This window comes from Patagioenas fasciata, chromosome 4 (assembly GCF_037038585.1).
Source record: "Patagioenas fasciata isolate bPatFas1 chromosome 4, bPatFas1.hap1, whole genome shotgun sequence".
In the NCBI taxonomy this organism is placed as follows: Eukaryota; Metazoa; Chordata; class Aves; order Columbiformes; family Columbidae; genus Patagioenas; species Patagioenas fasciata.
The window spans coordinates 71,658,949-71,673,681 of NC_092523.1; the positions used below are offsets into that span (position 1 = coordinate 71,658,949).

General features: G+C 38.8%; 1 protein-coding gene across 2 annotated transcripts in view; it reads left to right on the plus strand.

Annotated features, from left to right (window-relative positions):
• NDST4 (N-deacetylase and N-sulfotransferase 4) overlaps window positions 1-14,733 on the plus strand; it is a 109,821-nt gene that overhangs the window by 59,137 nt on the left and 35,951 nt on the right. The window contains exons 5-6 of one of the 2 annotated variants that reach the window (XM_065837320.2): window positions 1,854-2,039; window positions 3,718-3,846. The exons of the other annotated variant lie outside the window; for it this stretch is intronic. Of the exons in view, the coding sequence (XP_065693392.2) occupies window positions 1,854-2,039; window positions 3,718-3,846 (315 nt within the window). The remainder of the gene's footprint in view (window positions 1-1,853; window positions 2,040-3,717; window positions 3,847-14,733) is intronic. 2 annotated transcript variants of the gene reach the window in all.

Below are 14,733 nucleotides of genomic sequence, written 5' to 3' on the forward strand. Positions count from 1 at the left end.
AAAATTACATTTTCCTCTCAGTAAATTATGAAACAATGAGTTTGGGTTTATCTTTTTCAAGATCAGCTGGTAACTTAAGATCTCTACTAATAAGGAATGGATAATTTTAAGTGGTTGCATTATGTGATGTATGAACAAGTGTTCCCCACAGATTTAAATTAATTTTTGTCAATGAACCAAAAGCCTTTATTTGCACAGTACTTTAAGATTCCCAGCAGAACCTGCTGTTCCTGGAATTAAAGTAATCAGCAGTTCTCAGATAATGTGGGCAAGAGGAAGGACAAAAAAAAATATCATCCACTCACATTTTAGCCATTTCATTTAAAATTGATGTTCAGAGGGAACAGAAAACAGCTGATGTATCCAGGTCACTTGCTCAGCATTATCCCACACTGTGCTATGCCAGGAATAAAAGGAATTTGGTAAACATCAGAGTGTGGGCAGCAATCTACAGCGAGAGCCACTGCAGCAGGACACCCTGCAAATCTGGAGATGCCGTGGGACAGCTGAAATGGGCTTTTACTAAACCTGTTGGAAATGAGCCCTGCAGAATGGAGAGGAGGCAGAGCACAGCTTTCCTCTCTGCCAGTAGCTGGTGACCAACGCTGGATGCATTTCTGAATAGTCACTCAGACCAGTGAAGTTAATTACCTCAATTTCACATGTATTGCTTACACTTCAAATAATTTACTGTCTTTTAAAAATGTTCAGGTCTGTATCACAGAATGCCAGGGATTGGAAGGGACCTCGAAAGCTCATCCAGTCCAATCCCTCTGCTGGAGCAGGAACACCCAGATGAGGTTACACAGGAAGGTGTCCAGGCAGGTTTGAATGTCTGCAGAGAAGACGACTCCACAACCCCCCTGGGCAGCCTTGGTCCAGTGTCTGTCACCCTCACTGTGAAGAAGTTTCTTCTCATATTTAAGTGGAACCTCCTGTGTTCCAGTTTGTACCCACATAGATGTGGTTATGAGGCCTTGTCATCAGATTGGGTCTTCAGGTAGACCACATTAACTCAGGAGCAGGAGGGATGAGGAGCAGAACCAAGGCAGGAGAGCATCAGGAGCAAAGTGAACATGCCCAGCAGATCAGCACACTCCCATTTAAACATCTTCCTTAATTCCTTCTGGTCTGCACCTTAAATACTTCATTGTGCCATCAGGAGATATTTTCAATATCTATATTTTCAATATCTCTATATTTTCAAACCTATAGATTCTATCCATGAAAATGCACACATTTCCTCATAGAAACTTAATAGAATCATAGAATAAATATTTATGAAACAAAAAAGCTGTCCATCACTGTTCATCAAAGTCCAGCTTTTTTGCTACTATCCTAGTACCATGGAAAAATATAAGCAGATTCAGAAGCTATTGGGGATACTTATTTATTTTTAAATCAGGAAGAAATCTTACTCTTATTCTAGAAATAAGAATCGGAAAAAATCCCACATATGTCATTGCAACGTTTTTTCCTACTGTTTATTGCTGTTCGATAGCTTACTAAATAAGCAGCATCAGTTTACTGGATTACCTTTAAAAAGAGCCAAACAGGTAGGACATATATTAAAATAAATCCAATATGTAATAAACAAGCAGACAAATCTATGCCATATAACAGTAACTCAACATAATCCTAGAGGATTATTTATCACTCTGCAGTTATCAAAATGTAATTCCAGTTTCCTTCCTCTGTCCCCCAATTTTAGCTTGTGCCACGTACAAATAGATACAAGTCTGTCCAAGGACAACAGCTTCTCTGATGCTGCACTCTGCAGGAAAAATAAGCTTTGAACAATTATATGTTATTTTTCTCTTCCTAAATGTATTCCTCCTTCTGCTGTGTCCCAGGAGCACGGCATCCCAACTCACATGGGGTACGCGGTGGCTCCGCACCACTCAGGGGTCTACCCGGTGCACATCCAGCTGTACGAGGCCTGGAAGAAAGTTTGGCACATCCGAGTGACCAGCACAGAAGAATACCCACACCTGAAGCCTGCACGGTACAGACGGGGCTTCATCCACAATGGCATCATGGTACACTGCATTTCCATGCTTCATAGCAATAGTACTTTAAGCGACTCAAAAGTATGCTATTTTTACCAATGGCTTCAAGTTTTACAGCAGTCATTAAAATTCTCCAAGATTTGTAAGGATGCCAAAATAGTGCATTTGTTATGCAGTCAATTTAGAAAAATAATAATAAAAGGCAACTGTAAATGTAATCCTCAGAAACTATATGTACTTGTAGTCCAACCAGCAACCGAGTTATAAACGCATACTTTGAAATTCATTAAACTGCCTAAGACCTGTGTTTCAAGATCTGGTTCATCTTTATGCATGAAAAGATTAGAAATCTACCACCTGGGAAGGCGAACAGGTATAAGTAATCTCCTCTAGCAAATACGACACTTCTCTCAGGCCAAGGTTTCCCTCTGAGTTTCCGTCCCAGACCCAGGGTCTGGACGTGTACCTGACTCTTCCAAGATCACATGTTTGCATGAGAAGGATGCTCACATACACATTTCAACTGTATGAAGGGCAGGAAAAGGTACAAAATAATTTGACCTGTGTTACTGGCCAGCTGCAACCCTATAGATACGTGAAACACAATTGCAAAAATTGAACATACCTAACTTAAGTTAGAAATATTTCAAGGACAAGTCCAAGGATGCTTTAAAGTCCCAGCTGACTTTAATATTTCATATGCATATAAAGTCAAAATTGTGATCCCCTAAACAAGACAAAAGAAACATCTTAATCAAAACAAGTTACTTCACAGAGCCCAATTACTATTGGAATAGACTCAAATTCAGCAGTGTATTTACACATATATTAGAGTGCTCTGCTGAATGTAGGTCTTATTTGTTGTTTAAACTGAGTAGAAAAGAAAAACCACTGACTGGAGGGAAACAAAAGTCCTCCCTCCAGTGAATTATGTATCTGCATACATCAGGCAGTATCCATAAGCCCTGACAGTTGTTGTTTTTACTTGTTGTACCAGAGCGCTTCGATAGTAGCTGGCTAATAATGTAACTAAAACATCTAGTTCTCCAAGATGAGTTTGTTTTCCCACATCTGCTAGCTCACTTTTCTGGCACACAGTCTCTTGATTTATGATGAAGGAGAGTTGACCTTGGGGCAGTCTCATGCAAATATCCCAGCAGCCCTGTGCACATCTCTCAAACAGGAATGAAGGGTTCAGTATGGTTTTCAAGACTGAGGAAATTGTGAAACAACAGGTTTTTCATGGACTACAGCCTTGAATACAAATTCAGTTCAATGTCTCAAGAACAGTAAGATTAATTGCTTGAGATAGCGACAATGGCCAGGAAGCGCTATTTATCTGTTAATAAACTAACCTCGCTAAGGGAAGAGAGTTTTGACTTTTTGTTTTCTTCCCCTTCCAAATGCCAGGAAACAAACACTTAATTATGGCTGTATGAGCTGAATAAAATCTGCATGAAAGCTCGGGGCTCTTGTGTTGCAGCTTTTCAGCTGGCATCTGGAAATCTCCACATCTGCCGGACAGTGTTTGCTTACCATGAGCATACAGAGGGCACAAAGGAGCCCATAAATAAACACACCAGAGCACAGAGGCAGAAAGGGTTGCACTTTTGTTTCTTTGAGTTGCTGGAGGGATTAGGGTGGATGTACAAGGGTAAGTTTGCAGAAATAAGTTAATGTCACAACAGCACTGTTATTTTGTTCTCAGGTGCTCCCTCGACAGACCTGTGGCCTTTTCACTCATACTATTTTTTATAAGGAATATCCTGGGGGTCCTCAGGAGCTGGACAAAAGTATCCAAGGAGGTGAACTCTTCCTCACCATTCTCCTGAATCCCGTAGGTACCTTCTTTTGCTATTTTTGGACAATCTGAGTAACAGGGAGGTGGGCGGGAAGATCAGTTTTCTTTCATCTTGTTTGGGAAATAAAAATCAAGACCACTTGCTCAGAGATAACAAGAAGTTTAAGAGGAAAGATGCAAAATGTCTTTTGTTAATTTCTAACTATGGACTGTATGCAACAAGTTACTGGAAAATACATTCATTTCAGCTTCAAACTGTTTCCCAACCTGAAGCTGAGTCCCCATGAGGGGAGAGCTGTGCAGCCTTATTCCACCTTTCCTCTTTGCCATCAGCTTTGCTCCCCAGTCACTCCTGATGTAGTTCAATAGAAACCCCAGGGCTCGGGGCTGGTATTATCCCACCACTGGCTCTTAAACAAAATAGATTTTGTGCAGCTAAGGAATACCCAAGCAGTAAACAGCTTTCTGATGGCCATATATCACTTAATAGTTACAGGGGAATTAAAAAAAAAAAACAAAGAGAAAAAAAAATAAGAAGAGATGAAACTGACTAAACATTCCTAGTATGTTGAGGCAAGTATGTATAGGTAAGAAAGGTCGTACTTCACAAAAAGGACTTGCATAGCAGTATCAGAAGCAGTGTTACCCAAGAACATTCTTGCTTTGCTCAGTGCTGCTTTTATTTTTCTCAGTCAACATTATACATATAGAGAGAGAGAGTTTATGTGTGTATATATATATATGTGTGTGTGTATGTGTGCACATACACACATACATATGGCTTTATCAAAAGTGCCACAGACTTTAAGGTTGATTCGCATCGCTATAATGCAATTTTATCTCTCAAGTAATAAAGCAGTCTGAACTGTGCGGTGCTAACAGACACATGCACACACACACATGACAACACAATGTACATATGTGATTGTGCTTACCAAGGAGGAAAGCTACATAACTGTAAATGCTATATTTTGAAGTCATAGTTCTCTTGCCTGTGAACAACAGTCTGGTGCAATGTAAGACAGCAGTCTAGAGGTAGAAGGAGGAAGAACAAGGGGAAAAAAATAAATATATGTATTTGCCGTTGTCCACCCTTCTTCCCATTTCACCCATACAAGCTATACTGCTCACAAGATAAATGTACTGTGTCTTGCCAGGTGGCCTAATTTTTGTAGGTTTTAAACCACAGTACTCATTGACTTGTCTGTAGAATTAAAGAAACCTCAGGTGGAGCCAACTCTCAAATCCAGGTCACTTTATTTAGAGACCTAAATATAGATTTTGGTATTGTATAATTAGGTGCTTGTAGGTGAAAATTTTGGCTGGGGAGCTAAACTGGCATCTGAGGCAAAGAATCAGTGGGCTTAAAGAAATGGGAGATTTCTATTATTATTTTTTCAATATCATACACATGACACCTCATGTGAAAACAAAAAATATCCCTGTTCTTTGTTCTATCTCTCCATTACCTACAGTTCTCTCAGACTGGCTTTTCTTCTCATAGTTTCCTTAAGTGTAACTTGGCTTATCACTGTCTTTGGATGCTGCTGGAATTTATCCTTAGCTTTATCGTACTTCGATCGATAGATTTCTTCAGCTTTAGGCAGTTCAGCAGTCTGTAATAAAGTATGTTCTTACTCCATAAGAGATGCTCAAAATATCCCAGATTCCTCAGTCAATCAGCTATTCTGTGTCCAAGCTTGTGAGAATGCTAAGACCACCCTGACTTTCCTCTCCTACAATTTGCCTTTACCCTGATTTCAGTTTCTTCTTTCTTACTGACAGCAAATAAGCAAGAAGACACAAGCTCATAGTTGCTGATTAGGAATTTCAGCCTTTGGATTTTTTGAACAACTGTGTCCAAACATTCTTTCCAAAGACAGGCAGAGGCTACAGGAGAGGGTCAGCCTTCAGTTAGTCTAAAACTTATTTTAAAGGCTATCATTGAATTCCAAAAGAAACCAGATAGGCTTCTACCACCATTTATTACACTCTCCATAATTCATTTGCCTGGCTTTTCCAGGCAACTCCCAAGGAGGACCAACCTCATAGTTGCTGGAGCATCTTCCTTGTGGGAGCTCTGACATACCAGCTCCTTATGCCAGGCCCACAGGAGGAACCCCCTTCCCTCAATTGCTTCCTCCAGAAAAGGGCCAAATCCCTCCCCAGACAAGTTCTGCAGCACAGATGGGAAGTCTCGGTGTCCCACTGAGCATAACACAATGAATACTTGAGAGCAGTTCTGCTGTCTGCCTTTTACTGGTAATGAGGCTTCAAGAGTGATGCAGCAGAGAAAGGACCTTTCCTAGGAAGACAATACGTAACAGCAGGCAAAGTTTTCCAGCTTTAATCATGCATCTGTGGTGCTCACAACTGAGTTAAAAGACTGTCTTTCAAAAAAAAGGGTACGTGAGGGGGAAGACTTTCTTTGGTTTCCTTCAGTACATGAACTTGTTTTGATGGAGTTATGCTCCAAAAACTGGAGAGCACAATATATATTATTGGGTGGCATTTGAAAAGAACAGCTTTTCTATACTGTTATTCATGTTTGATTCCCCCATCCCACTTACTATTTTTTATCTTTACCTCATCAAAACTGATATTTTACTGAGCTAAGTGACACAAGTGAAATAGTGACACGCAGATCCCTAACACTAAGCATGAATATGTTCCAATATAGGGCTTGTTCAGACAGGAAGAAATATAATTTAATCATGAGTGAGCTGAAGTAAGATATGCCACAAAACCCCACCATCATTCAGGTCAGGTTGGTACACTACTCTATGAAATATGCACTGACTGACAGCAGTAAAATCAAAATCTAGCCTTATCTCAGAAGGAGTCTGGTGTGACTAGGAAACAAAATCATCTATATTCATATACCACTTTTTTCCTTTAAATAACAAGTTTGAACAGCACACAAATTAAAAAATGGAAAGACCTTTCTTTTATTCAATATAAGAGAAGGTGTAGTGTTTTGGTGGTTAATTTGAAACTGTTTACAGATCAGTATTTCATAATGTAAGGTATCTTCTGAAAAAAGATCAATAGAGTGCTTATTCTACTGACCAACCACAAATTCAGTTGAATTAAAAAAACATGTTTTGAATCTGGTGTGTTCTCCAATCTGGCAGCAGTGCATGCTCGAATAGCAATGAAGGACTTTCCATCCTATAGCCTAGAAGCTTTTCACACATCTACATTAATTAATAAGCTTTCTTAGTACTAGGACATCAACCTGTGCAGCTCAGTGGTTTATCAAGAGCAGTACAGTGTAAACCAGCACAAGTTTTCCAAATAGATTATGGAAAAGAGCAACTGTCTGGAATGCAACGGCTTTTTCAAAACCGTAATTTAATATTTTGTTGCTGTTGAGTCATACTGAATGAGATAGCAAACATAGATCATGGACAGAAACCATATCCATAAAATAAAATCCTAACAAGAATGCATCACCTGCTGTAGTGTGTAGGCTGCTTTACACGGTGTTGCAATTATCCTACTTCAGATTTTGCAGAAAAGGAATTACTTGTACCGTTGTTGATTGTTGCATTATTGACATTGTTTAATATAAAAATTGTCTTTTACTCTTTAAAAGCAACAGCCAGAGTTTTCTGGTGTGGAGATGATCTGCAGAAATACAGTAACTCCTGTTAATTCTCCTGACACATGGTTGCACCAGTTTCCTGCTCACTGGGGTCTGGTCTCAAGCGGGTTTCTGCAATTACCAATTGCATTTGTGCAAGTCATGTGCACACAACAAGGGGAAAGGAGAGTCCCTCCATATGGGGGTGCACTCTTCTGTAGCGCAAAGATGGTATGAAACTACTTCCGTTTGCTGAAAGAAAACACATGCAATTGCATTCTCACAGTGCCACCAGGCTACCATGACAACTGAAGTTACATACAAATTATGTGTGTTATTACCATAAAAGATCATATTCCTGAGCCGAGGAATGGCCCTGGGTTAGAAACTTCCGTATGCATCTGGTTAGTTATCTGCCCTGTTCTGCATGGTGTCCTTCACTATGGCCACCCGGTTGGAAAAGCACAGGGCAAAAAAATAGAAGATCTGTTTTCACAAAGCCTTTTCTACAGCTACAGCAGACGATCATTTTTATTATCATATGAGGTGTCTTCTTGATCATCAAGTAAGCTAGAAGTTAGAAGAGGGTTTCCAAGCAAATTTGTTTGTGGTCATTGCCTGCCTCATTTTTGTGGAGTTTCTTGGTTCCCTTTGCCAGTTTCTACACTTATTTTTCTGCAGATGAGCCTAACACAATAGTGGGACAACAGTTCCAAGTTAGATGTAATTTATAATAACATTTTGGGTTTAGATGCTTGAAAATCTAGACTCTTTCCCTATAAAAACAAACTCACTCATAAATAATTGCTAATGTACTTTTTAAACAAAAACAAACAAACACACACACAAGCTGTGTCATTCAACGACATCTTCCCATAGCAGTCAGGGTAAGGGCTGGAAGCAGCAGTGTGCAGTCCCCCTTTTCACAGTCAAATCAGATATCTGACATTTTTCTAGCATATTTGAGAGCTTCTGTTTGAGGTCTAGTTGCCCTCTGGATGACCCTACCTTTGAATAAAAGTATCAATCATGCACTGAAGTATGGTTGTACAGGTTAACACCAAGCTATAACAAAGAGGTAATAGGACTAAAAATCCTGGAAAGCTGTGACCACACCAGTACTTTCAGAAAACATGGTTCCCAAGTTCACTTTGATCTCCCACAGATTGCACAAGTGTCTGTTTCTTCTTCTGGCTTCTCTTTTGAAGGTCATCCAAATAAAAATCCAGGTCCAATTTTGAAGATGGTTTGCCTTAGAGACTGTTCTCAAAAGCCAGTCTGGAAAAGGGTATATTGGTTTTGGCTCTCTGCAGACCTTCAACACCATTCCCAATAGGCTTTCAATCCTCACATCTTCCCACTCTTTTACTCTATGTCCTTGAGCACGCAAAACATTACTGGTGTCACACATAAAAACCACCACTCTAAAGCAACAGCATAGTTCTTGCATTATTTCAGATACTCTGAGCTTAAACAGATGTACAAGATAACTGCTATGTTTTTGAACTGTATGTACAAAACCACTATGTGGTGGGAGCAATGTAAGCATGAGCTTGCTCCATGAGCGGATAGAGAGGAGCAGCACACTCCACATCTCATACCCCCACCTACACACAAGCATTGCTGCTGTAAGGCATCTCCTACAGCCACCTGAAAATTACCTAAGTTGTTGGAGAACTAAAAACGTAAAACTTCTCTCACTCTTTCAGTTCACCTCACTGATGAAACATGGAGGTGAATCTATTGCTTATAAGAAGTAGACTAACAACACTAGCTAAAAAAAGCTAAAATAGTTACTGTACAGTTTGGACCCTCTTTCCCTTCACCATCCAGTACAGACTCACCAGCTTCCTTGCTTCATCTTACTAGTCCAACAATTGCCCCTTTACACGGACGATTGCCATAAATATTCACTAGTTAGGGAGAACAAGAGTACAGCTGAAAACAGTTCAGTTCATGTCCACGATTGTTTTGAAAAAAGGCTTCCAGAAGTGAAAAGCCACACTTTACCCTCCAGCAAATAGGATTATTACAGGTTTTCCATACACACTTCAAGACAGTCTTTTTCAGACTCTTTCAAATTTCAGAAATAATTACAGTGCCTTGATTAAAATCGGCACACCACCACCCTTTGCTGTGGATTACAGCTATTTAGCTGTCTAAAACCAGAAAATCAACTCTTTCTGGCCTTCTAGCTTAAGATGTCAGGGACAAAGAAACAGAAACCTGAAAGTCTGTGAGCAAACAGTGTTATAAGCTGCTCTGCAGAGATGCAGAAAGTGGTTAAGCATTAATATAATAGTAGTCCGAGCACAACAGAACCAAAGTCAACATGAACACCAATTTTCAGGAGGACTACCTGCTTTCCAACCCCACTGCCACTGACCTAATGCCCCCTCTGCATTGACATCTATACGTTAAACAGATCACTAGCCAGTCACATCTAATTGAAACAGTCTCCAGCAGAATTGAAAAACAGGTAAAAGATCATGGTTCTCTCCATTGCATGGGCATAGCATGTAGATTCTAATCCTACTTTGCTTAGGAAGATACCTACCCTGGATAACGTAGAAGACCAGGGTTTCCAGGCACAAAGCAGTGACTCAATTTGTCATTGTGTTTTTAACAGGATTTCAGCAGTGAATATGGGTTGTGAAGTATAGAACAGAGAAGCCCATGTTTCCTTAGGCGGTTACGCCATCCATTTGTATTATTTTCTCTTCCTTCCAAAAAAGTACATGTCGGAGCACAACTTCAGCAATCAAGTTTTGATTAAACACTTTTTCAATTATTTCGATTACTGAAGCACATTTCAAGAATAGTGAAACGTGGGGAAGCAAATTCACTAAATAGGAAGAATTTATTTATAACTAATTTAGGGTCAGATTGCAAGTCTCTTAACAATAATAGTGAGCAGTAGCCTGCATTGACTGCAATGTGATTTCTTCTGTCAGTACATATTCCATGTACTTCACATGTGAGAATTTCACAAAGCGGCTTCAGCAGGGAACAGGTGGGAAATAGTAATGGTTTTGCATAGTGTAAGGAACCTGCAACTAAATCTTGAAAAGGTCAAGAACCAAATTTCTGCCAGCCTTCCATAACTTCAAAACATGTCACCAACAAAGGCTGCTGGCAAAATTTCCCCCCTTCCTAAGCCTCTACAAGCAAGTGGCTTACAAAACCCTATCTGTTACTCAGCTTGGAGTCAGCAGTTTCAACAAATGTGTGAGAAATAAATATTAAGCTCATATCTAAAATGTTTGCACTTCCATAAAGCAATACTACATAGATGGTTAAATTAGGAAATACCCAGGAGATATTGCATTAGGATAAAGAGTTTACAGAGATATTCTCTTTTGGTTTTTTTAATGGCTTCTACCAAATACTCTGTGGCTCAAGAGAGATATTTTCACTTTTTAATTTATGAATCCTGAAGATGAGTCATGTCTGGCAGAGATGATTTAATAGTATGCAGAGGAGGGATAAATTCCACCAACATGGACAGAAATCAAACTTTCCTTTGAGTTTTAATAAGGGTTACAAGAATCCCAGCCAGACCTTTCCAGGACCCAACCAATGCAGAAGGCTGCTCAAGTCTACAGTTTGTAGTACTTATTCTTTGTATATTCCTTGCACTTCAAAGCAAAGCTCATTAAAGTTAGCGGAAAAAGTGAACAGATCAGGCTTGAAATAAACCTACCTAGTGCAACTCTTTTGAAAGGTGTCAATCTAGCTCCTCTCTGAAAGGTTTCATTCATTTGGAGGCTTAGAACAATAACAAGAAGCTTCACATGTATTTACAAATAATACATACACATACAGTCTGGGACAGAAAATCAGACATTACCGAGGCCATTGGAGTTTTTGTTTACCATTTGATGCAAGAAAAGCAATGAAACATTTAACTGAAATATTTTTTCTCCCAAAGCTAGCTGTTCAATCAGTGTTATTATTACCATCAATGTTATTTACTCTGTAGTTTGACAACAATCAGTTATTTGCTAAATCCTAATTAGGATGGAATTCCTAAAAGTTGTAGCATCAGCACTTCCATGTCAGTGGTGAAGATAAAACAGTGAAACCACCACAATCAGTAGAAAGAAGCAAGGTAAAATGGGGGAGGAGGCAAAAGACATCTAAAACATTTATCAAGGAAAAATGAAAAAAAAAAAGTTTTAAAAAGCTGCTTTTGAAACTAATCCACTTTTGTTAGTAAAATAAAATTCAGTGACAGCACATAATTGTAGTTAGTGTATTTTTTTGTTTGAAGATCTAGTCAGGAAAGCACATTGCTACTCAAGACATATCTTTGGGAATCTAATACCAAAGAGCTGTACACCCCTGCCCATCCCTGCACAGACTGGCCATGTTCTTCCCAGAAGGGAAGGTTCTGGTAGCTCGTTTCTGGTGTTTCTCTTTTTCCTTGTCTCTCACAAACACTTCAAGCTGGAACCAAAGGCCTCATGAGGGTGTGGATGGTACAGGGTGAACCACAGCTGGCATCAAAGCAAAGCAACCACCCAAAGTCAAACAATGTCAGACTCATTAGGAAATGCCTATTTTAGCCTAGTAATTTTGGGCAGGATTTTTTGATTGTTTGTTTTAAAGCATCATACAAGAGAAATACCATGTCCTTAAGGTAAATGTAATACTACTCAGCTACTTAAATACGACAGAAAATTATTTGGCTCTGACCAGAACTATAGTAATGCAATTCTTTGGGAAAAAATATTTAGGGTTTCTGTAGGTGTAGAGCATTTCTCTGCTTCAACAGGAAGAAAACAAAGCCAACTTACAACTTTTAAAATTTATTTTTAAACCATTTCAAAAGGCATGATTTCCTTTTCTCTCTTCCTAAACCATGTCAATTCTTTGGAAACTTTTTGCACTGCTTTGAGGTTCTTTCAAAGATTTTTTTTTTTTTAAACCTTGCTTCATTGGTTTGCATAACTACTAAAAAAATTAAGGCAGATTTTATTTGAAGGAGTTCAACATTCCAGTCATTTTCAGTCAGTATTTCTTTCTATTCTGCCTGTCATTTTCTCATTATTTACTTCGCATAACTGCCCTTTAGAATAAATTTATCTATTCCCAAGTTATATTTGTAAAATCATCCATCCCCTCTGTCTACTTCACCAGTGCTGTGCCTCCTTTTTTTTTTTATTTTAAATTACTTCCCATCAAACGTTAACCAACTTCATGTGCACTTCTCTCTGTGATGTACTCAGTACAGAGAGAAAACAAGTGACATTAAAATTCACCTGCATTAGGGTACCTTCTTTCAAAAGAAAGCTTTGGTATGAAATCTATAATGTGCCAGTCACAGCAATATATTTTCTAAGGCACACTCAGTCACATCACCTGCTATCATGAACAAACACAAGGCATGAGGTAGAGCGATTAAATGGGATGAACAGGGCAAATCCCCTGCTGTGCTTCGAAATGTAACCCATGAAAATTTATAACTTACAAAACATTCATAACATACACTTCCCAAACTGAAATACTTTCAGCAGCAAAAAGCAGGTTTCTTATAAGAAAAGCTAGCGAACCCCATTGGAGTTTAAATGTAAGGAGGATTTTCCTCATCCACAAGGCAGGCTCAAAACTAAGTGGGTTCAGTCCATGTTCTGTGATCAGTGCCTTTCAGCAGTCTCTTGAGAAATGCTCTGACATATTTAAACCATGCTCTTACAAATTGTTCCATATATCACATCTTCAGTATCCACAAGGTCTTCCAGTATCTGTTTTCTAGTTCATCTCCTTTACTCCCCTGTTTCACAGACGATAAAGAACAGTCATAAACATTTAACAGCCAAGATAAGCTAATAAATACAACCCTAAATATTATCGCTCGTAAAAACAAGAGCGAGAGTGTAATTTCTCCTTAAAAAACAAAACAAAAACCTCTCTAACCCAGACAGCTTTTTATTAAGCCAGCAAGTACCAGCACAAAAAAAAGACCTCAAACACTAAAGTAAAAATAAGTCTATGAAGCTTTGAGATATGGACCTAACGTGGGACCCCCAACCATCTCAAGACATTCCCATCTCTGTCCTGGTCACATCTGAACACAATGAATTAAGATTATCTGTAGCCTGAGCAAAGGTCATCAGCCATTCCTAGAGAGGTGGTTAAATTGAAGATCTCTACCAAGAATCAGATTGTTCCTTACATCCAGTCTCTTAATTCATGAGATGTTTCTCTTTTCCTATTCTTCCTTCCTTTTTCTCCTTGTTACACACATGAACCTGGGTGGGCTAACCCTTCCCTTGCCTCTTACAATGCATTTTAATTCAGTCTCCCACTGTCTCCTTTTCATAGCTCTACTGTGAAGAACTTGCATGGGCCATTCCTACATGTCTCTGTTTATATCTATCTATCTGTCTATCTTTACTCTAGATTTATATCTGTATCACCACACAGTGTCTAGAGATACCTGCATACCCTGCACAAAACACTTATTGTCCTCAAAGCCAACAAAATACAAAATATATGCAACTGACAGATCAAGTCATTTTTAAAGTTAAAAAAAAAAGCAGAAAAGGAGAAAGTTAAACACATTTTTTTAAAATTCATTTTCCTACTTCAATCAAACACCACTAAGAAGCTTTAACCTGAGATGAAATGTGGTGTATGAATTTTAGGAAGATTAGCTTCTTTTGTGGGAATTTGGTTGTGGAGAGTGAAATCAGATTTTTGATTGAAAGGTAACTTTGAACTCAAGAGAAGCTATAGACAGTCCATAATAAGGTACATTATTATTCTAACTTTGAACAAGATGTGATCACACACCGCAGAAATAGGCAAAATCTTTGTAAGTGCCATGGGATGCTTTTAATTTTGAAGGTCACTTAAATGCCTTTACATTTTTGAATGCTCACCCCAACTAAAGGGTTATTGTTCATATCCAGTCTGTTGATCTAGATTCTACATGTCCCACACGTGCCATCCCTTGAACATTTTGTTCTTATTTCTTGCTCTCACTTGTCACAAAAACAGATGAGAATCACACGTTATTGCTTCAGAATATTAAAAGTAAATGCAGAGAGAGGTTAATTTATACCTTCCACAAGAGATGTGGGATTGTTATTATGAAACATCTTGAGTGTTAATAATATTTTTCTTTTTATTTGCTTTGTTTCTCTGAGCATAGCTGTAGAAAGAATAAAAAATAACCTTGGGCATTGTAGGAAATACACTGCAATCCAAAAGTAATTCCTAATGCAGTTCTAATAAGGGCCCTGTGAACAGAGCATCTCAGCATGTTTCAGGAACAGGAAAAAAGAAAGTAAGCAACCCACTACAAAAATGTCACCACTCATTGAGCCATA